This window comes from Syngnathoides biaculeatus, chromosome 16, assembly GCF_019802595.1.
Source record: "Syngnathoides biaculeatus isolate LvHL_M chromosome 16, ASM1980259v1, whole genome shotgun sequence".
In the NCBI taxonomy this organism is placed as follows: Eukaryota; Metazoa; Chordata; class Actinopteri; order Syngnathiformes; family Syngnathidae; genus Syngnathoides; species Syngnathoides biaculeatus.
Window position 1 is genome coordinate 9,092,746 of NC_084655.1, and position 27,982 is coordinate 9,120,727.

At 39.6% G+C, this 27,982-nt stretch overlaps 1 protein-coding gene across 9 annotated transcripts in view; it reads right to left on the reverse strand.

The window, feature by feature from the left end:
• The window catches only part of hdac5 (histone deacetylase 5), a 60,516-nt gene that overhangs the window by 25,582 nt on the left and 6,952 nt on the right, over nucleotides 1-27,982 (reverse strand). For 3 of the 9 annotated variants that reach the window (XM_061846639.1, XM_061846640.1, XM_061846641.1), the window contains exons 2-3: nucleotides 19,824-19,994; nucleotides 3,433-3,516 (exon numbers count right to left, since the gene is read on the reverse strand). In XM_061846639.1, coding sequence (XP_061702623.1) covers nucleotides 3,433-3,516; nucleotides 19,824-19,845 — 106 coding nt within the window. In that variant the 5' untranslated portion in view covers nucleotides 19,846-19,994. Of the gene's footprint in view, nucleotides 1-3,432; nucleotides 3,517-12,301; nucleotides 12,664-19,823; nucleotides 19,995-27,982 lie in introns of those variants that run through there. The other 6 variants (XM_061846642.1, XM_061846643.1, XM_061846637.1 and 3 more) reach the window with 6 other exon arrangements.

Here is a 27,982-nt window from a genome sequence, read left to right on the forward strand (position 1 = left end):
TCCTTCATGAGCTCTCATGAAGGTCAAAGCTAAAACATTTCCTTACATGCCCGAGGTATTATTCCATACAAGTGCACATGGTTTGGCGCATCAGACAGTTGCGTTTCCATCACAAGACTGCATGCTTGAGGGTGTTTTAGAAAGTAATGACGCATTGTAAGACCTTTTTATATAGCAGAGAAAAACATAAAGCACATTTTGTACTACTAACCAAACAAACCGCAAAAAGTTAGTTTTACCCTCTAAATGCGTGGTGAATATCTGTGACATAAAATGATTTCATAGTGATTCAAGTTTTTAAAAGAGGAAGAAAAACAAAATCATATTAGTGATCAAAGTAAGGGATGTCATGAACTAAGTGGGACAAAGATTAATAATCACCCATCCATGGGCATTCACTTAATCAATTATGGAAGAATTGAAGACGACAGGCTCAGCTACTGGTCAAGTATTTATTATCACAGTTTTCTAGAGGGGATTCCCATTCAGAATTAAACCTCATCTCAAATGGTGATTTAAAAACAATTATTTGACAGCAGTAAGTTCTCATTAGCAAAGAATTTTAGATCTACAGTAGTACCTCTACTTAAGAACGTCTCTAGTAACAAAAAACTCAGGTTACGAAACGCCTCCTCAGAAAAATATTGTGTCTAGTTCCGAAGGAAAATTCAGAATACGAATGGAAAAATAGGCGCTCGATTTGCAACCCCCAAATTCCAATGAATGTAGACATCTGTATCTTGTAGAGATGAAAGTGGACTTTCGGCAAAATTCCTGAAAATACAAATGTGACCACTGAAGGTGTGAAGTCCTGCTACGGGTGTATGGTGGTATGCACCCCCGAGAAATTTTTGAAAAATGGATGCCTCTGGTGCATTCTGGCAATATCTGTGAACAAAATTCAGACAAAATTTGAAAGTAAAATTTCTAAGCCCTGACCAAAAAAAAAAAAGATTGGGTAGAAGTTCTCCAAGGGCCAAGCCCAGATTTTTTTGCCCCCCATTTCCCTATCACTGGATAGCACAAGATCACATTTGTCATTAAAATATGCCATCATATCTCAAGGCAAATGAATTAAGTGAACTATTCAGTAAAAAGACATCTAAAATTGTCCTTTTCCCCACATTATACATATTATAGTATAGATATAGAATATACACGAAAATATATCCTAGAATTTCAACATTATCGGCATTCGTGGCAACAAGCTAGCGATGCATTGGTGCCGACATATTGGCCACACCTGAATCAAGCGACGAGGTGGATGATAGTCTCATGTTTTTTTTTGTTTGTTTTTTTAACGTCGTCACACTGCCTTGTGATTGACGCAATGAGCACCCCTGGTGTAACTGAATTTCCTTTGACATGGCTCATAATGTTGATGACTTTTGACGTAAATGCGCTCGCATTACGTGAAGCAGTTTCTGAACATGCGCTTTCGTACATGTTCCGTACATGCTCAGTACGGTTAACTTGCATTTCCTCTTTCCTGTTTTGGAGCAGGCTCATTTAGTTAACAACATTGATGAAATAAACACGTAAATTTATGTCAAGACCACACAAAATAAGCGACGTCTTGAGAGAATGCGAGGGGAGGGGGGTTACTGTTACTAGTATTAGTGCCTCACATGGCTACGCTCGTGAAAGTAAAACAACGAACTCAAACGCATGTTCGCTCAATGTTGTCAACTAATATCAGGATTAAGTGTAGGCAATTTTTCCTCAATTTTCCGGAGCAATTTTCATGAAAAAAAATCCAAAGGACTTTCATCACTGATCTTGGTTTGTGTGACTTGATAGTGCTCCTCTCCCATTGGCTATTGTTGTAGCATCTTCCTGGCATCCCATTGGATGGGAGGGATGTCAATCTTTAACCTTGATACACATCCTGTATCTTGATTTGTGTGGCGCGATTGAGCTGCTCTACCATTGGCTATTGCCATAGCATCTTCCTGACATCCCATTGGCTAGGAGGGGCATCAATCTTTACCCATGATGCGTTGCGTTGCCCTTGGACACTCGACTGTCACTAAACCACGCGAGCACACATTGAAAAAGTCCAGCTTTTTTGACCAAATTGTTCATATATGTGATCTTTTTTCCAGCTTGTGAGATTAAAAATTGCACGCTGACTGCATGCTTTGGTGCTTGATAGTCGCCTTTTATTCCCACTGCAAGTGTTCCTCCTGTTTGCTCTGAGAGAGAGAGAGAGAGAGAGAGAGAGAGAGAGAGAGAGAGAGAGAGAGAGAGAGAGAGAGAGAGAGAGAGAGAGAGAGAGAGAGAGAGAAGAGAGAGAGAGAGAGAGAGAGAGAGAGACAGAACCAGCAAGCGAGCTTTGTCTCTGTTGTTGTGAATTCAATTTGAATTAAAAGTGACCCGATGCAATAGGATTGGTTGTCTGCTTCAACGTGATAAACTGTGCAATTCTTTTTAAATGTACATCAATTATATGGTTGTAGCAAAAAAATAGCTTTTCCCGGGGAAGAGTGTTAGGAGCTCTTACTATAAGAACTGGCTGCTGTGAGTTGAACAAATGGTCAAATAAAAATAAAGCCTTCGTTTTTCTGTCTTTTTTTTTTTCAACAAACTGATCTGTTTTGTCTGCTACTGATATTTACAAACTTTATGTTCACGGAAAAATATTTGGTAAATATATCTCAAGCCACTGTCAAAATTAACTCCCCACAAAACTATGGTATACAATGGTTGTGGTACATTCTCAAAAAAAGGGTGTGACAAACAGTTGGGTGCTACTGGTGCAAAAGTTAGTGTTGTTATGCGTTTTTAAAGCATTGGTTGGACACTTTCGAGAAGTACTTTTAAGTATTATAAATTGCTCTCTTCAGACGGGTACCTTCCCTTAGGCTTTCAAAGCACCGGTGGTAAGTCCCCTTCTACAGGTGAGCCATTAACATTTAAACATTCTGAAGGAGATTTAATATTCTTGTTAACTTTTAAACAGTATCAAGTGTTTGAGGTGTGGCCTTAATAACCTATTATCCTTCTACTGTCTTACATCATGTTTATGTCAATGTGTGTTATTGTTTTTATTATTTTAGTCTTAGTATTTTTAGTTTTTTAATATCTTTTAGTAATAGTTTAATTTAATTTACACAGTTTCAAAAAGCATCAGGTAGGCTTCATATATTTTTAATGATTTATTTTTATTATTCTAAAGAGCTTTGGGTTGCATTCTTTGATGTATGAAAATCCATTAAAAATACAGTGGAACTGCTTGATTGATCTAAGGACTTGCTCAAGGTACTACTAAATGACTCACAGTTATTTTGGAAATACTTCCCTTTGTGAATGTGGTACCTTGGGACAATTAAGTCTGGTCATCCCTTTTTTGACAAGTGTCTGTCCCCTGCTGCCCCGACCCCACAGATAAGCAGAACACAAAAAGACTCATTGATGACTAGTACTCGCCACCTTCTCCACCTGCTACTCGCTGTTCACTTGCTCCTCCAATTGAGCTCTGCATGCCTGATGGGAGGCTGCTTTTCACCTCCACCACTGCAAGAGGGAGCGAGAGAATGACTGATTAGTCTGGACAATGTTCTCAGGGGAAGAGGAGTTTATTACATCATTACCTGCCAGCACAAACCAAAAGATGCAGCTATTATTTCATTCAGATGAGCAATGATGACGTAAAAGAGAGGAATGTAGCGTCCTATAAATAGCCACAATCTTTGCATTAGTCTAGTGTTGACTTGTAATAGTGCTGGGTGATTAATCAAAAGTAACCGGTAATTGTGATTTCAATTTTGGCTTCTCATAATCGTAAAAATGATATCATAGAATAAAAATGATTAACGTGCCGTGGGACCGGTAGTGTATACAAGCTCCTGTGTTTTAAACACACCCGTCGTTGCGTGTACTAAGTGTGTGCCGTTGTGTTCTTCCGCCCTCTCTGAGCGTGCTTTAAGCTGTTTATTGACACCCGAGTTGGAGCTTACTGTTAAACTAAACACACAACAAAATTAATTACTCACATTGAATATTCAAGACACAGTTCAACAATGTTGTTACTATACAATTGTAAATTAACTGTTTACGAAGTTAATGGAAAGAGGGAAGATGATGTTGGAATGTTTGCTAGTTTAAGTTTGCATTGTTAAATAGCACCTGCGAGAGGGGAGGAGCTTAAAGAGGTGGTGACCAAGATGTGGCGGGTTCAAGAGGATTTTGTACGCTCGTCTTATTTCTGCCAGCAATCAAGCTGTTGGGGATGCATAGGGAGGTACTGCCAATTTTTTTAGCTGCTTTGATTGTCCAGTCCATAGAGTGATGGCTTTGTATAAAAAGGCACAAATGTTTTTTTCTCCCAGTGTCTGAAATCAGATTGTCATTATGATGGCTTAATGCAAACATGAGGTTTTTTAAAACAAATATATAGAGTATAGCAGACATACAGTCACCCCAGATGTGTCAATGTTTTTTTATGATTGAATGAGCACAGTGGCTGACATCTTCCGTTAATAGAAGTTGTTTGGAACCACAAGGACTCGTCCTAGAGACTGCCACTCGTTTAAATGAGTGATAGGGTGAGAAGAGTCTAGTCGGGGAGGCGAACTAAGAAACCAATGGTCCCTGTCAGAGCTCCATCATTTTGCTGTGGAAAGATGAAAACCTTTCAGAAGGACAACCATCTCTGCAGAAATCCATTAATCAGGCGTGTATGGTAGAGTGCCCACACAGAGGCCACTTCTTGGTAAAAGGCACATGGCAGCTTGACTTGAGTTTCCTCAGCCACATGAAAGATTCTCAGACCATGAGAGACAACAATTCTCAAGTCCATTTTTTGTATTTATCCATTCCTGGATTATTTTAGGTTCAGTTGAGACCAAATTTTCAGACGTGAGGGCAGCATATTTTCCTCTGGAATGCTGGAATATCCATAACAGGCCCAGAAAAAAAAAAAAAAACTCATAACATGTTTCACAATTGATAGTCTTCTTTTCTTTGCATCATTCAGTTTTGTTGGTCTTTAAACAGAGATCTTATGTAACTTGGCAAAAAGCTCCAGTTTTCTCACATATTTTCATAGTACATTTTAGCATGAACTTTGCCACTTGTCAGAAAAAGGATAATTAAATGAATTAACTTCATTTATTTGCGGTTTTCCCATTCTTTAATGGAAGGTAAATAATTATTTTGCCTACATGTACTGTTTCACAAAAGTTTTATGGAGTGATGAGTCCGAAATTAACGTCTGTAAAAGTGATGGAAAAGCCAAGGTTTGGAGATAAATGGATCTGTTGATGATCCCAAATACAAAACCTCATCTGTGAATCATGGTGGAGGTAAAGTATGGGCCTGGGCTGGTATGGCTGCTTCTAGAACAGGCTCACTGGCCTTTACTGATAATATAAAATATGATGGTAGCAACAGAATGAATTCTGAAGTCCACACAATTTTGTCTTGTCCATTTACAGAAAAATGCATCCAAACTAATGGGGAGGAAAGTCATCATTCAACAAGACAATAATTCAAAACACACAGCTAAAACAACAAAAGACTTCATCTATCGGGCGAGTATGTTTCAAAATGATTTGGATGTTTTTCAAAACCACAAATATATCTGCGATTTGCATGTTTTTCAAATCCACAAATAAACCTGCAATTCACAGTGTTTATAGTGGGTAGGGAAAGTATTCAGAACCCCTTTTCCCTCATTGATGTATTGCAGCCGCATAGACGAGTAATTAGAGCATTGGTTTGGTAAACCAGGGGTCGTGAGTTCATATCCCACTCGGGTCTCCACTCCCGAGAGGAGCTGTATCAGGAAAGGCATCTGGCGTAAGAACTGTGCCAAACAAATATGAGTGCTCATCTGAGATGTCACGCTGTGGCAACCCATAACGGGACAAACCGAAAGAAACAGACAGAAAAACAATGATTTTTTTTTTCATTTTTGCAGATTTACTAACAAAAAAATCTAAAATCACACAGCCATAAGTATTCAGACCCTTTGCTGTGACACTCATTTCCCTTGACTTGGGTGCTTCCATTATCTATCTTCTGATTATCATTGAGATGGCTTTATACCTTCATTGGAGTCCAGCAGTGTTTGATTAAACTGACTGGACTTGAGTTGGAAAGCCACACCCCTGTCTAGATAAGACCTGACAGTTTACAGTGCATGTCATAGAAAATGAGAATGAGGTCAAAGGAACTGTAATGACAGAATTGTGGCAAAGCAAAGATATGGCCAAGGTTAACAAAAACAATGAAAAAAAATTCTGCTGCACTTAAGAGCACAATGAACTCCATAACCCCTAAATGGCAGACCTCTAGGACAGGGGGGTCAAACTCAAATTCCCAGTGGGCCAAAATTTTAAATTGAACAAAGCCACGGGCCAAAGTTGAACAAATTAACCTTTTAAGATGCAACCAAATAAGAGTCTAATACTTGTAATATTGGTCGAACAGCACTTATAATAATTTGAAATTGCCTGGCAGGCCAAATACAATTACACCACGGGCCAGAGTCTGACACCTATGCTCTAGGATGATCAGTACCCTTCTGAGAGCTGGCCGTCCCGCCGAACTGCGAAATCAGGGAAGAAGAAGAGCTTTGGGGAGAGGTAAAAAGGAACCCAAAGATCAATGTGGCTGAGCTCCAGAGATCCGGTCAGGAGATGGGAGAAACTTGTAGAAAAATCAACCATCACTGCAGGATGCAACCCCCCCATAAGTGGTGTTCTTTTAAGGGACTTCTGTGATCACCACAGATTGTCCACAATGAACACCATGTTCAACCATAAGGGTGTCCACATTTGCACTGGACACCGGGACACCCATTGTTGCAGTTCGATGATTGACTTTGTGGTCATGCCATTTCAAAAAGCAGAACTCACCGATATATTGGTGGGTTTGAAAAACACATCCAAATAATTTCAAGAAATCTTTCCCCATATTTAATCAGAAGGAAATAGTGGAAGGTCTTAGACTTGGCGAGTCAATCACCAGACCTTAACCCAATAGACCATGCATTTTACTTCAGCTATAGTATCACATATTAGATTAGGAAAGACTCATCAATTTCAGAATAGAAATCCCCAATTACCTTATCGGCTTCTGTCAGCTACACTGATAATTGGATATGTGTTAATGTGTGTAAGATGGGACTTTTGAGAAGTGAGTCAACACTGACCCTGATCTGCCACATGCTGTTGACAAGTATCCCTTGAGCTCAGCTGATCCCTGCTAATGGATTAGGCTACTTCCTGAAGATGCTAAAAGGTATGTTCAGACATCAAGACATTTCTGCTAACTGGACAGGAAATTGAATTAGGCCTTTCTCAAAAGGCACTAGGATGTTTGAACCTTCTTAAATGACATTATGCACAGCTTGGGCTTCACTTTACTTTACCTGTGTCTCCTAGTTACGTTTAGTTTATTAAGTTTCACTTTTAAACTTTTTTTTTAACAATCAACTACACTCCATAAATGGTAGGAGGTAAGGTCATCAAACACCAACATCCACAATGAGGCTAAGCTTGTTAGCTCTGTCCCGAGGAGAGAGAGGAAAACGTCATTTAAATCTTGACTGTCTTTTCCCCAATCTGACTTTTCAACCTATGCCACTGTGGTACTGCAAAATATGTTGCTCAATAATAGCGATAGTTGATGGTGATGTAAGCTTAGTTATGGGGAAATTCAGCAGATTAAAAATAAGCCCCCCACACATGCAAATACAGAACCAAAGAATCAAGAGCATTTTATATTTGGTGGTATGTGACCATTCAGTTGGCTGAGTCAATGTGGCTGTTGCTACTCCAAAAAAAAAAGTTGGCAAGAGTCAAAACGTCTAAAACCGAATGCTGGTAGATAAACCCAATGTGTGTCTGTTAGTATGTGTGAAACCACTAACTTCTCAATTACCTAAACAAATATTCTGATGTTTTACGGTGACGCACGTGTCTCCCTTTCCACTACAACACACACACTGTCCCAATGTGTATGTGTATACGTGTGACTGGATTGTGTGTGTGTGTGTGTACAACAGTCCTCTTGGCAAGAGGGCAGCATTCCACAGCAGCCAACCTCTGACGTCAAACTAAAGACATTTATAGTCTTGTAAACACACACAAACTCACACTAACCTACAGTCTGGTAAAGAAGAGGGCTGAAGGCAACTTTTCAATCATATTAGCCTCTTAACAGTATGCAGCAGTTATACCACTGTAATCAGAGGAGATGCAAGAAAGGAAAGACTTTATATAAAACTTGTCCAGAATGTGGATTTAAGTAGAATAAGGTAGTATGAAGCTACTCTGGGGTAAATCTTGGTGCTATAATAACTCTCACTACTAGAATAGACTTGATGGGAATAATAATTGAGTTATATTTGACAGCGGCAGAAAAAAATGGCTTGAAAACAAACAAAATTAGAGAGATAAGCAACACTTTTTGGCATATTTCACACAAGCTTAGCAACCAGATAAAGCAAAAACAATAATACAATACGGTCATCATCAGTCAATACAGTGTGCCCTTGCCCATTCGCAGCCCCGCATATTTCCGGATTTTGCTTTCCAAAACTTATTTGTTTTGAAGGTACCGTAATTTCACCATCATATAGGTCTTAAATTGTCTTCTAAATAGATGAAGCACCACATTAGACATGGCGCTTTACAATATGGTGCACCTTATGTGCACACTGAGTTCGAACATTTGCGAATGTTATTGTGTGACTTGTCCCACAATAACCTTGTCCCGCTTAAACACACTGGTTACACTGTTATCATGCATTGCTAGCATGTGTTTTAGCGCGTATGTAAGCGACCATATGATGGCACTCACGTGGAAGCGAGGAACAATTGCATACACATTAAAACGTGCTAGCATACACGCTAACAGTGTAAATAGTGTGTTCAAGTGAACGTCAATGGACAAGGCACAACAAGAATTGTGAACAGAAGGCATGCTGTCCATTTTGGAGAAAATTTAATACTTTTAAGTGCATCTTCTGCTTCCAAAAATAGGGTACAAATATTACAAAAGGTATATTAATATGGCATCCATTATTTGCAGATTTTTGTTAATCGCACAGGTGTAAGGAATGTAACCCCTGCAAATAATGTATATGAAGTCAATGGTTTGTAGTCATTAAATTGCTTTGACAGGGAATCTCCATAGTTGTTAGCATTTATTTTTGCAGTGACCTGTTCATAAAGGTATGAAATCAAATTAAATATTGCTGCAATCATAGGAAATATTTCACTGCTTAATATGTCACAGGAGGGCTTTGAATTAAAGGGGACATACTTTGCCAATCCAACCTTTTCTAGTATTTGGGATACAATATTGCCGAAATTGGTGCCCTCAGTAAACATGTGAAATATGAATTAAAATCATCCACATATTCCTGAGTTCCAGGCATTTTTCTGCCAAGAGGCCTGAAATCAGATCATTTGAATTTGTAGAGCACATCCACATAACTAGCAAAGATCTCTACCTACAGTATTTTTCTGCTTTTGAGCCAGCGCTGTAAACAAACATGTGCTCTAACAAGTGGGTCTTCTAGAATAGAGGCAACTAGAACAAACAGCCAAATATGGACAAAGCGGACACAAAACTATGTCAAACAGAAGAAACTGTCAGAGGAACTTTTTTTGCACACTGGTACGACAAAACCAACTTTTTTTTTTTTTTTTTAAATGAAATTGACACTTTTATACAAAGTCCATGTTAGAGAGTTACTCCATGGAGGTGCAAATTGTCAAAATACAGGACTTTTAAAGGAAAGCATTATTTTGTTAGTTTAGTTGTATTTTTTGTCCCCCACAATAAATGAGCAGTCGTCATCACTTAAGGTGCACAGAAACACTACCGACAGAGGTTTTGTAGTTTGAGATCCAAAAGTTATTTGTCTTTAAGTTTCTCTTTCCATATTTTCCCCTTCTAAACTGCTGCCGGTGCAGGAAACCAAGGTTCATATTTTCTCTTCTCTTTCCCTAATGTGTTCATTCTGCACTGCTAAAGGAAATAGGTATGTCAGCCCTGCAAACCAGCAGAGTCAGAGCGTGAAAAGAAATAAAAGGCAAAAATAGTATAATAGCAGTGGTTGCTTTGCTATATGAAGCCATATGTAACAAACATTCAGATTCAGGTGGCGACTGAACAAAAAAAACATTTTTTTGATCTTCATCAAAGAGTGGACTGACTGGATTTTAGGACTGATATTGAAATTGAGAATCTCATTGCTGGTGGACATTTGTCACAAGCGCTAGATGTGATTCCACTTTAATCATGGTATCACTAAAAGCATTAAGAGGCAAGCACAAGTTGTTGTTTTTTTTTCTTAAATATAACAGGGCTCCCATTACACCATTACATTTACTGGAATAGATTTACCATACCATAATGTTATATATATTATTTATTGCAAATAAATATTTTTTGAACAATTAAGTACACAAGTATATACAGTGAATGAGCAGGTCATTGAAATAGACTCACTGCTCCATTTTGTGATCAGATTTGTGATCGGTTATCATTGTTTTTAAACTCGCTGATTGGCCCCAAAAATCCTGATTGTGTAAAGCCTAATGAAAAGTTTTTATATTAGTTTCAATGCCGTACTGTCACAATAAGTACATTAAAGTGACATCGTGGTGTATAAAAAGTTGAGAACCGCTGATGAAGAGAATGGAAGAAACTAAATTTTTTATTCATGGCATTCCAAACACATCCTCAGTCATGAGCTTCAAATTACTTTTTATTGGATTGATTTTAAACAGAATATAAGAATGCGGCACTTCAAAATGTAGGTGGAATTGGAATGGTGCGCATGACCCAGATGAACAACTAAACAACCAACATGTAAGTTGTTTTTTGAAATGTAAAGTGTGCTATATTTTTATTTGTAAATTTCATTGAAATCTGTAAAAAAAAAAAAAAAGTTAAAGGTTTTTGACCAAACTTTCAACAAAAACTAGAATATACAAAAAAGGAAGCAGTATGACATGAAATGCTCTCTTCTTCTTCTTCACTCATAACAAACTACCTAATAATAACTAACTGAATAATCCTATAACAAAGGGCAATCAGTTTTAAGTACTGTACCGACTTTTCCTTTGAAAATCCCTATCAACATAGTAAATTGTCAAGTTCAGATCGGTCTCCGTTGCTCTGTTCGACCATTGGTCAGTCGTGCACATTCACAAACCTAAAAAAAAAGTGGACAACTGTAATTCGCTCTGTATTTTCTCCCGATGTTTTTTTTCCATTGACGTCAGGCCAGACGAAAAGTTCAAGTCAACGAAGACTCCTTGTCTAAAATCGTCTGGTACCTCATTAATTGTTTTTGCGTTGGAGCATTTAGCTGACGCTCCCTCAAGAGGTACTTCAATTCTGCACAGCGCTTAATGAAGGCTTAACAATACTTTCTCCCCCTTGTGGCTGGCTTACTACATTGCGGGCACTGGTGAAAATGAAGTATGATTCTTATTCAGCAGTGCCCTCATTATAAAAGTTGGAAAGAAAACATTGTTGACGATCAGGTTTATTTTGTTGCTATTATTTATACAATTCAATTAGTTGTGCAGCACTACTTAAAAAAAAAACCTCCTTCCTTAAGAACTGCTTGTCAGTGCCAGAAATCTATGTGTTAAAACAGTGGCTAATTAGTGGGAATGTATGTTGTCTTGTTCTAAATATACTTAGTTGTTGGGATCAAATCCCAACTTTAAACCCTTCTCACCAAGCAGCACCTTTGTTGAATGGGAGTCCACATAGCCTACCTACCTATTTCCTGTCTTGTCACTCTACAAAAAGGCACAAAAATACTACCCCAATAAATTTACACACAGCATGACTAATCAGAAAAGTGTGGAGCAGATAAAAAACTGACTTCATTTTCAAGACTCATCATTATCTTATCTTAAAGAACCACAACAAAAACACTAAGATGGGGCAATATTGTGGACATCTTTGAGATTATGAATGATGATAATAATGATTATTTAAGAGAATTGCATTCATGTTAAAAATAAAAAATATTTAAAAACTAATGGGAACCACAAGAGGGTAAACGAAGAGCAAACACAGGCGGAAGACTGCATACGTTGGCTAGAAGTGCATGCCCACTGAGCCCTTCTGTCAAACACTAAAACGTGAGCATCCAGCGGTCAGCATAAAGCCAAAAACCTATTAGTAATGACAGCCATACAGCATTTAATATTTGCATGTTGTGCATATATAATATACAATATAACCTTTTAGTCTGAGGAAACAACAGACCTCCAGCATACCTCCCCCCTTCTCATCCCCATTCCCTGAGATGACTCACCGGCTGTGGGCATGGCAGTAGTGGAGCCCCTGCTGCTACTCAGGAGCTCCAGAGGCTGTTGGCTGTCTGTGCTGGCAGAAGAAAAACAGGACTCAGTCTCATAAATGGTCTGCAACATGGTGCACAATCCTGACACGGTGGGATGCAACAGCATGCCAAAAGAAGAGAAGTGCTCTAATTTTTTCACAAAACAAGTCAGTTTCTTTTCAAGAATACTGCCATGTACTCAAGAAGCATGGGTTACTCATTTTGGGAGGATATGAGTAATCACTTACGAACTGCTTTTCTAAAAGATTCTTTCAACTTCAAAAAAGAATTGTGAAATTCCATGGAAAGATCCAAAAAGAACGAAGTGTTTGATTCTGGAATCCTTGTTTGTGTGTGTCACTTTAAACTCCTTTATTTTCCTTGTATCCCGAAACAGTCGCTCACACGATCCTTTAATATGATGCAGCCTCCTTAAAGTCTTCCCTTGGCTTTGTGGACAGATCAATCAAAATGAAAGGATGTACTGAAGATGTACAGTTATGACAGACCAATGTTAACAGACTCCTTCGACAAGCCCACGCTAAATTAAGTTATCTGTATATATCATCTGGAGTCCAGATCCATTTAGAGCAACTTGCTGAACTTGTAATAATGGCATGTACGTTGTAGGATGTAGCAGCCACTCTTTCAGATCAAAAGGTTTGTCTCCTCTGGTGCATCCCATCCAAGTCTTGACTGAACAAAGTGAAGAAACTTGCCTATGAAGAAATCAATAAAACCCCAAACTGTAAAAGTTCCAAAATGTCCATGGTCTGTGAAAAGATGGAAGGGATCAGCTCCATGTCTGCAGTTGGTTTGCATCAAGATGGACTAGCTGAGAGCTGCAGCTGCCTCTTCACCACTTCCCACAGCTAATAACACCGCACCAAAACAGATACAAGGAGACGCTGAATTCCGCTGCATCAAAGGATCCTCATGCTGTTCTCCTCCTGTCTGATGAGAGGGAGAGGAGGAAGATAAAGAAAGGCGAGGACATAAATAGCTTTGGGAGAGCACTCCCGAGGTTCCGTGATTCCAAAATTAGAATCAAGTGCTGAGAGAACGCTAGGGAGAGGGAAATTGAAGCAAAGAGGGAGGGTGAGGAAGTGTATGACATGAAAAGAGAAAAAAAAAAAAACAAGGAAATGTGCAGTAGCAGAAGATGAGCAATACTAAAATCCTCCCAGAAAAAATGAGCAGCAAAGGATCCTATAATATCCTCTTATCCCCTGGTTGAAACTCACAAAAGGGGCAGGATGCTGTATTGTCCACCTTCATAAACCCACAAAAAAAGTGCTGGCCAGAGAGCTAATATTCAGTGTCCGACAGTCATCAGTGTGTGCGTTACTGCAAACGAAAGTCGCTGTATGACGCTGTCTGAGCTGTTGAATTAAAGGGGTGGGGGTTGGAAACTAGATCACTGGGTGGAGAGGACGTTAAGACAGATAAACAAAGTCAGCAACAGCTTTTGTCCTGAAATGATAAAAAGGGAACACCACTCGTTTGAGTCTTTCCTGCACTTTTCATCTGATGAAGACTGGAGAAAAGACACTAACACGGGAGATGGAGGGGGAGTGATGGAGGGATTGTAGATGAAAATAGCTTGCCTGAGAGGAGGAGTTTGTGATATAAATAGACAGAGCAGGCGAGAGAGAGAGAGAGAGAGAAAGAGAGAGAGCCTCTAGCAATGGGGGGTAATGCTGTCTGTAGATGTGACTGTTCACTGGAGTAAGGTGGCATCTCTGTCATCTATATAACCCTCAACTCTCACCGCATGTAGAAAACATTGACTTTAGCCCCTTGCTCATCAAATGACCAATGTTTCATATTTACACACACATGATGAGATAGGCTTTGGACTAAATTGATCAATTGCATGATAAGTAAATGACCATTCATCTTCCAATTCGCTTATCCTCACACTGGTCATGGGGGTGCTGGAGCCTATCCCAGCTATCATTGGACAGGAGCCGGGGTACACCTTAAACTGGTTCCCAGCCAATTGAAGGGCACATAGAAACGAACAGCCATTCGCACTCACAATCACACGTAAGGGAAATTTAGAGTCTCCAATAAATGCATGTTTTTGGCATGTGGGAGGAAACCCTGCAGAAAACCCACGCAGCAAAGGCGAGAAAATGCTGGGATTTGAACCCCCGTCCTCAGAACTGTGAGGCCAATGCTCCAACCAGTTGCGCCACCATATCGCCAAGTAAATGACCAATGAATAATTCCCCCCCTCCCCCAAAACTATTTTCAGAGTAATGAGAGAACTTGTCTAAAATTGTTCTGAACTCTTGCTTAACTGCCACAGTTGCGATGAACAAATGCGCAATTGAAGATATGTTGAGCCTTAAATAGCTGACATCATGTTGTATTTAGGCGGAACGGTGGAGTCTCTGTACAGCGGTGGCCTCACAGTTCTGAGGACCGAAGTTAAAATCCTGGCCCCGCCTATGGGGAGTTTGCATGTTCTTCCCATTCTTGTGTGGGTTTTCTGCGGGCACTCCAGTTTCCTCCCACATCCCAAAAACATGCATTAATTGGAGACTCTATATTGCCCCTAGTTGTGATTGTGATTGCCAATGTTGTCTGTCTCCATGTGTTCTGTGATTGGCTGGGAACTGGTTCAGGGTGTACCCCGTCTCCTGCCTGATGACAGCTGGAAGTGGCTCCAGCACTCCTGCGACCCTCGTAAGGATAAGCGGCTCAGAAAATGGATGAGTGTTGTATTTAAGAAAGAATTAACAGTGTCTTTACTGGTAGCGCACAGCATTTTTACTGATTGGGTCAAGTGGCAGTTGCAGTTGCAGCAACCGAACCAGCTATTTCCCCCTTCCCAACCACTTCAGCCATCTATTCTTGGGCGGGCGTGGGGGGGATTAAACATGTTCCTATGCCACCTGAAAGACAAAGGGCCATACTTTCATGTGATCATCTCCCGTTCATCCTTGCATATTCTCTCCAGTTCTGTCAGATTGGATGGTCAACGTTTGTGGGCAGCCATTTTCAGGTTTTTCTCGAAGTGCTCAATTGGGTTTTAGTCAGGTCTCTGGCTGGGCCATTCAAAAACAGTCAAAGAGTTGTTCTGAAGCCACTCCTTTGTGATGTTCGCTGTGCCCTGAAGGTCTTGTTGGAAGGTGACCCTTCACTACAGTCTGCGTTTCCGGGAACTCTGGAGAAGATTTTCAGACAGGATATCTCTGTAACTTGGTAGCATTCATCTTTCCTTCAATTGCAACCAGTTGACCTGTCCCTGCAGCTTAAAACGACCCCCACAGCATCACTCTGCCATCACCATGATTAAATGGTAAGACTGTGTTCCCATCTCCGGACTGCATCTCTGGAGTTCAGCTAGAGTGATCTATGGGTTGTTCTTTACCTCTCTCATCATGGGTTTTCTCTCCCAATTGCTCAGTTTGGTCAGATGGCTAGCTCTAGAAAGTGCTCTGTTCATTCTAAACGTCTTCCATTTAAGGGTTATGGAGTTCATTGTGCTCTTAGGAACTTTAACTGCAGCAGATTCTTTTTTTTTGGGTAACCTTGGCCAGATCTGTGCCTTCTGTCTCCGAGCTCTTCAGGCACTTCCTTTGACCTCCTTGATCCTCATTTGCTCTGACATGCACTGTCAGCTGTAAGGTTTTATATAGATGGGGGTGTGGCTTTAAAGTCCAACCAGTATGATCAAACACAGCGGGACTCCTTCGAAGATGTAGAAGCATCTCCAGGTTGATCATGAGAAATGGAAAGCACCTAAGATAAATATGTGTCACAACAACAGCTATGAATACTTATGGTTGTGTGATATTTCATTTTTTTTTTTAATCAGCAAAAATGTCAACGATTCCATTTATTTTCTGTTAATATGGGGTGCTGTGTGTATATTAATGAGGAAAAAATGAAGTTAGATGATTTTTAACAAATGCCTGCAATGTCACAAAGAAAGGGGTCTGGAAACATTCCATATCTTGATATTTTTTTTTTGGGGGGGTGTGATATATCGTCCTCTAAAATGTGCTATTGTGGCAGGCTAAAGGTAATGTACTGAGAGCAATAGATAGCACAAAAATATTGTATGAATTGTACAAATAAAAAAACTACAACATAGCAACAACCGTCACATAGCAGTGAGTTACTGTATCTGTACTCCATGATGATAATTGATGATAGACCACTTGTTCTAAGGCTGGGACTCACTGTTTTCAGACCTGTCCATCTTGGGAATCAAATAGTCTCAAGTGTAAAATGATTTATGAGGACACACCCTTGCTGTGCTTGATGCAGAGCGGTCTGCCAAATTGGGAAACACATAAGCTTTGTAGGTGCACGAAAATCAGAATCTGCCAGTAATTGGATTTGTGTATTGATGTAGTGTCTACGAAATTTGAGCTATATGTTTTTTTGTTCATGATCTGGATGGAGCAGGGCTAGATGGTTGGGGATAGCTGCCTGTAAGCATACATTTGATCTGATAAAGAGGAGACTGAAAGCAGTAAACCCCCAAATGAACAACAACAGCTGCAGCTTTGGTCAATACCTGGACAAGCACCACAAAACAAGAATGCAACGATATGGTGGTATAATCTTGGTGTAGTTAATGGAATAAAAAAAATAACGTAACATAAGACTCCATTGAGTTTTACTGTTTTCAAACAATCTATTTTAATTTCAATACTTCTGCTCACCTACAAATATAGTGCTACAAATAATCCTATATCCGAAGTTGAGTGTCAGATCCAGATGTAAATACGTGGCCGTAAAAGATAAAATGTTTATCTCTTGTCTCATATTCTTTTCTTGATGTCAAACCCAAATGTTTTCAGTCAACAAAAAAAATAAATAAAGGAATTGTTCCAATACTTTCGAATGGGTATGCATTGAGTTGCCTAAAAAACCTCATTGCAAGTTCAGAAAAAACACAGACCTAAGATACCTCACCCTTCTGAAGCTATTTTTCCAAAATCCAATGAGGACAACTTTGAAAAAAAAGATAAGCTCAAGAGCAGTATTTTAGAGTGGTGCACCTGGGAGATGCCACCAAGCATCGTGTGAGCTCACTTTTCAAGCAAAAGCTGCACTGCGCACTTTGCTGTCAGTGTGGATATTATTAATTGAAACTACTGGATGCTATTTATAGTATTTGTTTGTTTCATTCAGCACTTCATTCCAAAGTGAAGCTGTTTCAAGTCAGCTGGTGATTAGGGAACGGTAATGAAATGATGATAATAATAAGACAAATTGCTATGAGTCTTCTTTTTAGTTTAGACTGCCTTAATGACTGTGCCCTTTCAAGGAAAGAAAATCTCAATAAAACATCTTCATTAATTCATCACCTTCATTCCACCTCCTCCTCACCCTCATCATCTTCACTTCCTGTGTAAACAACTCTGTATGTCCATGGGCAGACTTATGTATGCCTCAGTATGACTCAGAGGGAAAATGCAAAAACAAAATTCTGCCATTTAAAACAAATGTATCCTGCTGCTATATTATCATTTAGTAAACCAAATCTATTTGACATTTTCACACATCCAAAATGTATAAGGTAACAGAAATGCCATTGTCAAACCAACATATCTAACATCTAAATGCTACTAAACACATCTGCTGAAGGTGTGTGTGTGTGTGTGTGTATATACTGCAGTAGCTCAGTGGATGACTCATCTCTGCGCTTCTATTTGAGGCGCATCAACCACTGGAGTCACACTGTGTCTTTCTGTTTGTACTTGCGTGAGTGTGTGTGTGTCCGTGTGTCATATCTGTACCCATGGCAACCCAAATTATAGTTAGTGTGACAACTGACATCGCTCAGTCTAGAAGACACTGAGGTGCCTTGGTACCTTAATTATTCTGTATATTTCTTACTGCATAAAATTGAATTCAAACATTCAAATTCACACAGAAAACTATTGCTCTGGGTCATACGTCTGTGCTCTGCGTCCCCTCCCCGCCCCCGCCAATATATGCAGTAGCTGAAAAATTCTGTTTTGTAATTCTTGACCAATCCTGACACTGGGGAGACCAAGGCTGAAAACTAAAATCCAATACACCAAAAGAAATTAACAAACAAAGTGAATTTTTAAGGACTTTCAAAGCAGACAAAAACAGTAACACAAAGTGCTTTACATTAATTAGTAAATTCATTTGTTTTCTAAAGCGCTTATCCTCACGAGGGTCGTAGGAGTACTGCAGCAAATCCCAGTTGTCATTGGTCAGGAGGCAGGGTACACCCTGAACTGGTTGGCAGCCAATAGCAGGGCACATAGAGACAGACAACATTCTCAATCACACCTACATACAATTTAGTGTTCGGTTAATGCATGTTTTTGGGATGTCCGAGGAAACAGGAGTGCCTGGAGAAAACCCACGCAGGCACCGAGAGAACAAGCACACTGCACACAGACGGGGCCGAGATTGAACCCGAGTCCTCAGAACTGTAAGGCCAACGCTCTAACCAGTTGCCTCACCATGCTGCTGCTTTAGATTCATTAAAATATGAAAGTAAATAAAATCTACCATTTATTAATTAGAAAACTGTCAATTATTTGCAGAATTACAATTATTGCTATAACTGCAGACCTGCCACCCAATAGAAATTCACTTCCAGAACAATTTGGTCTGAATTTGTATATTTTTTAAAATTATGATTACAACATCACTGTAGGACAGTTGAGGCACTATGTTATGTATACTGTTCAATTACACATCATAATAATTACTCTGCAATTCTAATCGTTATTGCATTATGGCTTCAATATTTGTATATTTTACTGTATTTACTCCATCAACCTAGTAATGGTGGATGCATTTGCAGCCAAATGCTTTCTCTTGCCTGCCCTTTTTGTGTTTCCTGGATTCACTTTTGCTGCTGAAATGGTGAAAATTCCCCATTGTGGGACTAATAAAGGTTATCTTATACTACATTAAATGTGTATAATGTTAATGTAATTAAAAATCTTTTCTCCAGTGACATACCGATTCATTCTCTCACTCTCTGGTTCTTGTGTTATGTAGCTATCAAACTTTATCATGTATTTCAGCATTTTCCAATGTACGCTTATTGTCTGCTATTTTCTTTTTCAAAGTTTGCTAATCTCAACTGCATGCTTTGTGGCATGCTAGTGTGGCACTAAGGACCTCCATAGTGCCCAACTGCCCCCCAGTTCAGGGTGTAGCTCGCTTTTGCCCAAAGTTAGCTGGGATTGCCAGCAGCACTCCCGTGGCCCTTGTGAGGACAAGAGTCTTAGACAATGGAATTAATACATACTGTTATTACAATGACACAAAGAGACTCTAAACTCAAAAGTGTTGGACTTGCGACTTTACTTGATTTTCTTGAAGCCCAGAAAAATGATGACACCTAAGCCATTTTTAAAACCATAGCCAGAAATTGTATTTTGCTCACTGAACTTTGCAGAGGACTAAACTTGCTGTGAAAAACAAACTGGTTGTATAATTACTCACAGCAGATAAAATGGATCAATGGTAAATTTACCTGAAGAGTGTGATGAATTCATGGAGGCTGATTCTGGTCTCTGCCTTCTGGTCCTTCAAGTCTGTGTGGGTGAGTGTTATAGGGGGTCCTCTGAGTCAGCCATGTGTTGCAGGACAGATCAAGGACAGACAAACAAACTGATGAATTAAACCTCCTCCTCTGTCAACGTTTCTGAAAAAGAGAACATTGAGATAGTACTTACTGACAGGGGAGTGCTATTTGATATGAACAAAAAAATTACAATTGTATCACGAATAAAGTACTTATTTTGATCACCATCCTTGATAAAATATTGATAAACATTCTATCTACAAATACTGAAGCTGTCACCTTCTTGAGCTTTTAATTTTATTATGCTTTTTTTCAGTTACAAACCTTAATGACTGTTTCGGAGCCATTCCACAGCTACATAAGTAGGACTGCTTTGTAATCTGGTGCCACCTACTGGCCCTATATTAATTACAGCAACTGGAAAGGTCATGAATGGATTTAAAATTGAAAGCAACAGACATAACAGTGGTCGCAGATTTGATTCTCACGAAGAATGATCTCAAATGCATGATCATAACCTTTGTGTGTATGTGTGTGTGTGAGTGGTCACATGCATCTCAGAAGTAAGGCTCAGTCTAATTAGCTGTAATGTGATTTACAAGAGCATCTTAAGATGTGATTTCCCCCCTCATTGCTGACTGAAATGATCCTAAATGCTTCACATGTACATCAAGCACATCCATTTCATTGAGCGGCTCACGGACTGTATACTCATCACTTTAGGCTTATGTAGACCTGTATCATGATACTTTTGGAGAGGCATGAAAAACTAAATAACAATAAATAATTACTGTAGTTACATTTCAAATAATGTATGGTGTCTAATATTTTGACATCTTCAATAAGTTACATAAGAGTCAAACATATGAGACACAGCTCTCAGTTCCATGCAGTACTTTTTTTACCATTGCAAATTATCCATATTCTTTAGTACTTGTCTTAATTAGTATCCGACGTAACCAGAAGCCGACTTTGAGTGAGTGGCGGCAGTGAACATCTTGGACTGGTCTGCAGGTGTTCATACTCCCTATCACACATGTGGGCAATGCAGATTTGACACTTAACCTAAAAATGTTTTTGCAATGTCAGAGGAAGACGTACCTGCAAGCACAGGGAGAACATGCAAACCTCACACAGGAAGGCCAGAGCCGAGAATGAAACTACTGTGACGCATACGTGCCAACCACTTCACATGCCACAACCACTGCACATTACAGCCACTGTTAACCAAAATAAAGCATTTTCAATATATAAAGGCTAAATATTTACTTTGACTTGATCTAAGTTCTAACGTTAGACTAGTCTGTCCATATATCTAAATGCGAACGGTCATTTTCCCCCATGGTACCACGTTATCTTGAAGTTGAAAACGTTTCCCCTCTACATGCTTTAGGAAGATATAGATCATCTACTGCTAGCTTTCATCAATGGCTTGACAATAGTGTTGGATTAAGTGGATATAAAGTTATCTCATATTTGCTTTCTTGGGTTTTTAATGCTTATGTGATGCAATGCAATCGAGAGGCACATTAGGTAACTATTCTATGATGTACTTTAATAATGTGATGCAATCAATTTACATTGGATGCCCTGGAAACACCAGACAGTGATGCAGAAGACAACAAAGACTGACGATAACCAGAGGATGGTGTTAGACATCGCAAATCTGACGATATCCAGAGGATGGTGAAGACATTGCAAAGACTCAGATGGACTATTTTTGTCACGGTTGCTTTATTTGTCAAAATTTGCTTTGTGTGATGCGGACCACGCTAAGGAATAAGAAAGTGGAGGCGTGGAGATGTGATTAGAACGGGTTGGAGATTATGAAAGAGACACATCCCACGTTCTCCTTACGAGCCAGAAGTTTCTCTTGTCTTCCTTCCTTGATAATTTTACTTTAAATGTCCTTGGCTGTTTAAACCTGACAAATAGATACCACCGTAAATTACACTACATTATAAAAAAACATCATAATTACTGACAGGCATGTTTGTTACAATGTATCGCTAGTTTGATGCCACTAACCCCGATTACATTGAACTAAACTTTCAGAATTTTCAAAACATTGCAGGTATAGAACATTCGTGTTTATTCCCTGACTGAACAGTGCATTTAACTTTTCTTCAGATTAAGTTTGTCGGATGAAAAAACTTTATTGATGAAAAATTTTAAATACCATTTAATATTATCTATACATCCATTTTCTATTGCTTTTCCGGGTCAGGTCGCAAGGGAAGTAGCTTCAGCTGGGATACCCAGACTTCCCAATCCCTAGCCACTTTTTCACCACTTCTTCCCCAGCCGTTTTCCAAGCCAGCCGAGAGACAAAGTCTCTCCAGTGTGTCCTAGGTCGTCCCCAGGGTCTCTTTCCGGTGGGACATGCCCGGAACACCTCACCAGGGAGGTGTCCGGGAGGCATCCAAATAATATGCCCCAGCCACCTCTCAATGCGGAGGGGGAGCGGCTCGACACAGAGCCCCTCCCGGATGACCGAGCTTCTCACCCTATCTCTTAGGGAGGAAGAGGAAACTCATTTCGGCCTCTTGTATCCGGGATCTTGTTCTTTCAGTCACGACCCACAGCTCGTGCCTATAAGGTGAGGGTAGGAACATAGATCGACTGGTAAGTTGAGAGCTTCGCCTTTGACCTAGCTCCCTCTTTACCACAACGGACCGATACAAAGTTCGCATCACTGCAGATGCTGCACCGATCCGTCTTCGATCTCCCGCTCCATTCCTCCATCGTGAACCCTTATGAACAAGACCCCAGGATACTTGAACTCCTCCACTTTTTATGTCATGTTCTACTGATATCAGTTGAAATTGGAAGTTATCATTTCTGAGTTTTAAAGTTTTGTTTCCCATTTTAGTTATGTATTTGTTTATTTTATTTTTAATTTATAGTTATGTTATATTAATCCAGTAAGTTAATTTAAGGTCTCAAGATTCCATCCCTAATCACACCCGCAACTTTATAACTGCAAGCATTACTGACCACACCTGTACATTTTTTAAATATGAGTGACTGATATATTATGTAATCCCTAAACTCTTTGCAATTGTACGTTGAGTAATATTGTCCTTAAACTGTTGGACTATTTTCTAACGCACTTGTTCACAAAGGTGTGAAGCTTGCCACATCTTTGTTTGTGAATGACCCAATCATGGCACCCACCTGCTCCCAATTAGCCTGTTCACCTGTGGGATGTTCCAAAGAAGTGTTTGATGTGCATTCCTCAACTTATTTGCTAAAAACAATTTAGTATATCAGTTTGAACATTAAATATCTTGTCTTTGTAGTGTATTCGATTAAATATAGATTGAACATGATTGGAAAATCATTGTATTCTGTTTTTATTTGTTTAACACAACGTCCTAACTTCATTGGAATTGGGTTTGTCACTGCAAATGGTTGTTTGCATTTGTATGATGTGCCCTGTGGCTGACTGGTGACCAGTTCAGGGTTTGTCTGCTTTTTGCCCAAAGTCAGTTGTGATGACAGTGGATGGATGGATGATCTAATAGGTACAATACAATGAGGATCCATACTGGAGGTATTTTAAGTTTGTTTTCAATAGTGCTTTTACATTTTTGGACACAAATAAATAGGGCTTCTTGTTTCAACCATCGAAGAGAAACTTTAAACCATCAGTCAATCTATCCCACCAGTTTCATGAAGTGACAAAAGCAAACATCTACTAGAGTGTCATTAATTTGGCTATACTGACACCACTGTGTGGATGTTTTCTAGCTTCATAGTTGTGTGACGGTGCCAAGCTAATGGGTTATGAGGGGGGGGGGGGAAGATGGAACAAGAGTGTGTGTGCGTGTGTGTGTCTGTCATACCCTGCAGTACTTCACCCTATGGAGGTAACCAGACTAACCTGCTGCCCAACTGCACCAGAGGTCTAACGGCAAAAATAGCAAGGAGACAGAAAGCTAAGAATACAGTATGGTGCGTTAACACTAGAGTCACGTGTCCATGTGCTTCATTAGAACATGCTCCCAATGTTCCCTAAGAATCAGCAAAAAAATAGATCTCTCACAGCTCCTCTTCACACCAGCACTTCTTAAAATATGTGTTCCCTCCACTTCAGGAGAGGAGCAGGAAGTGCTGCCTGGCAACCAAAGGCTGCCGTGGTAACAGTTCACCTGAGCACTTCTTGCCTAAACAAACAAGTGTGAGCGAAAGGGACAGAGTAAAGGCAAGCTGTGGTGCGAAAGTTGGCGCTGGACTTGGAGGCTTTATTGATCATCTAGGCTTCTTTCAGGCCAAACAGTTTTTACAGTGCAAAGCTGCATATCACATTTCGACAATCTTCGACCTACATTTATGTTTAATTGGTCTGTACCAATTCTGTTTTCAACACGCTTTTGATACCATAGATCACAATATACTGCAAAACAGGTTGGAAACGTGGGTACGACTAATTGGAACGATCCTTAGATGGTTCAAGGCTTACCTAGAGGAAAGGAGCTACTTTGTAACCATTGGAAGTGCTTAATCTCAACAAATGGCAATGACATCTGGGGTCCCTCGTGCGTCAGTTCTTGGACCCCTCCTGTTCAGCCTGTATATGCCAACCTTGGGTCACATTTTCCAGAACTTTCATTTTTACTATCATTGCTATGCAGATAACACAGTTATATGTACAGTAGCAGTCTCTCCAGATGATCATAGTTCAATTGAGGTATTGTGCCACTGTCTAAAGCAGATAAATAACTGGATGAGCCAAAATTTCTAACAGCAACAAAACATAATTGTTTTTGGCAATTAAAAAAAAAAAGGATTGCTGTTCGTAAATACCTGGACTCACTAGCTTAAAAAAACCAAAGACCAAGTCCGAAATCTTGGTGTTCTGATAGATTCCGACCTGACTTTCAGCAGTCATATCTAATTAATCACAAAAACTGAACAACAAATCTAGAGTGACGGCTTGCATGTGTCAAGCAGACTAGGAAAAGCTCATTCATGCTTTTATTTCAAGTACACTTGACTACTGTAATGGTCTTCTGACTCGACTCCCCAAAAAGAGCATTAAGCAGCTGCAGCTGTTTAAGAATGCTGCAGCTCAGGTTCTGACCAGAACAAAGAGGTCAGAGCATATAACTCCAATTCTAAAGTCCTTACACTGGCTTCCAGTCAGCTTCAGAATCGTTTTTAAAGTTCTGCTACTGGGTTATAAAACACTAAATGGTTTAGGTCCTGAATACATGAAAGAAATTCTTACGGAATACAAACCCAGTAGAGCACAGAGATTGACTGACTCAAGTCAAATTGTGGAGCTCAGAGTCCAAGGCAAACATGGTGAAGCAGCATTTTGCTTTTCTGCTGTACACAGATGGAATAACTTGCCAACAGAGGTAATACCAGCCCTAAGTATGAATGTTATTAAATCCAGGTTGAGAAAATTGGCCATGCCTTTTAGAGTATTTCCGATTTCAATATTTCTTGCACTTTCCACTTTATATATATTTTGTATGTTTTATGCTGCCAGGGCATCCGGATTTCATGTCAAAATCCACCGATACGATGATTTACATCATCGATTGGCACCGCAAAAGACATTTACTCCGTGTCGTTGTCCCACATGAGTACATAAGTTTATTTATTTTTAGTCTTGTGGTGTAGTTCCATAACTATCTGACACCCAATAAAGATTTTTTCATTCTTGCTGGTGAAGAAACATGCCGTCGATATGGAGCTATTTTACGAAGAAGAAGAAGAAAAAAAAAGAATGTATACAAGAAGGAGTGTGCCGCAATGCAGCATAAGAAGGAGGGAAAAAAGGAAAAGCTACACAGATGCAAACTCTGGACAACTCCTGTTCATACAGCCGGGACAGTGAGAAAGTTAAGTCAGCATGTCATTAACACTATTTGTTAAAGTAATTTAATTGCAATAAAGCAATTACAGTAGTAATTACAGTATTAGTAAGTACAGTAAGGAAGTTAAGTCCTTTTCACATATGAAAGTGACATGACAGTTCTGTACTGGCCAGTAATGTAAGACGCTGGATCCCCCCCATCTGGAACAATCAGTGTTACGGCCGTAACGAGTCAGCATTCACCGATTTCCGTAACAAAATATAGACATTCTGTAACATTTTGCATCTACTGGGATGGTAGCAGTAGGCCTGTACTGTGTTTTACCTAAAGCATTCTGATACAAATCTTCCAGGAAATCCATTTTTACAATTGCCAGCCTATACTACAAATTCACTCCCATTTACAGCCAAATGAACGCACAGCTGCTTCCGCTTACCGAGTTTCATTCTGAAGAGTGAAATAGGAAATAAAGCAAGTGTACCTAACCGGGGTAGCCTTTGCTGGTCACTTTTAATATTATAGTTTATTTTATATATATATTAAAGTACTGTACAGCAACATCACAGCGATGTGACTATTGTGCACATTTTGTCCACACGTACATCACTGCTGCAGATGACAATTCTTCAACAAAATATCGCGCGGTCCTAATGGATAGTCACGTGTCAAAACATTTTGCTATACCATAATCCCAATTTGGTCTGACCGAAGACCTAAATGATACTCATATCAACTCTGGACACTGCTGAACTTAAAGTGGGGGGGAACTGTATGGCCCATGTAGCTATTATGCAACTAATGCGCCTAATGCACCCTTGACCTGTGAGATCTGACTTCTGAGCTTTAGGGGGAAAAACAACACATTATACAGCTGCAAATCCCTCATCCTAAATCTTTCCAACCAGACGATGATCACAGGGATTGAACCCGCCGAGGGAGGAGGTGACATGGAGGAATTAAATTGCAAAGTGTGTTCTGAGAACGAGGCCAGTTTATTACTAAGAATGATGCTCACATCCATGCCCACTATGATGAACTGCCACTATTACACAACAGTAGGACTGTAACTTTTGGTGATTGTAATTGCAATGTAATTACAATCCCTGTGAGGCAGCTATTGTAATCCAACGCCCCACCCAACCCTCCTAAATTGGTTCGGCGATGACTTAGCAGCTTGGCAGGGAAAAGATCTGCCATTTACAAACTACAGTTGGCGACGTATCAAATGTCACATCAAAGCTAAAAGTAAAGGGGGTTACAGATAACATCCATCCAGACATCAATTTCTCGCATTGCTTATGCTCTCGCCAGTCAATCGCAGGGCACATATAGACACGGGCAACAATTCTCACTCACATTCACACCATCACTGCGTGGCAAATGAACACACAGTGCCTGCACCAAAGTCAGGCAAGTATACTACTACACCATCAGCGACTCTAAGAAAGATGATTTCCAATATCATAATATATTGCAAGTTTATATCATAACATACCATTACCGTGAAAGGATTCAAAGTATAACATATTATCGCCCAGCCTTGGTTTAAATAATGCTTTCTTTTTCTTGTGAAACTGGATACTGAGGCTAAAGGTTTAATTCTTTTATTTCGCAACCCTGTTTGTTCCCAGGCATTTGAAACCTTCTCACAGTGCTAGCTAAGCTGCTTTAATTACCAAAATGGGTAAAATTGACACAAGAGCCAAACTCATTTTTGGCGCAGACAACATTGCTGGTCGTATCACATATACACGCGCGCACACACACATAAAACACAAGGATTGATAACCAGTGTTCAGATCAGAAGTCAAGGATAATAGTTTGTTCAACTATTGCTCAAGATACTGTAAAAGGAGTTTGGTTAAAAAAAAAAAAAAAAGGCAATATCCAAACTAATTTAACATATGATTCCCAGCACTTGCTGAAATTGCGATTATGCATTGATTTTGAGTACAAAACTGATAGTTGCCACTGAGCTGATTAAGCTTGCTAACTTTAAAGAAACAATGGCGGCCTGAGCTCAAGCCATCTCATTTTCCAGGTCACACTGAGAAGAAGCGCATCATTCGATTTACTTAAAAAAAAAAAAAAAAAAAAAATCACAGAAAAAAAAATGATAATACTGAATCAGAACCAGCTTTAATGGCCAGGTATGTAACAACACACAATGAATTTGTCTCCGGCAGCCAGTGCCGCCCTGGTACGACATTCAGAATGAAGAACAAACTAACAACAACAAAGAACAAGAGACATTCAGTTAATAGGAACTATTCCTTA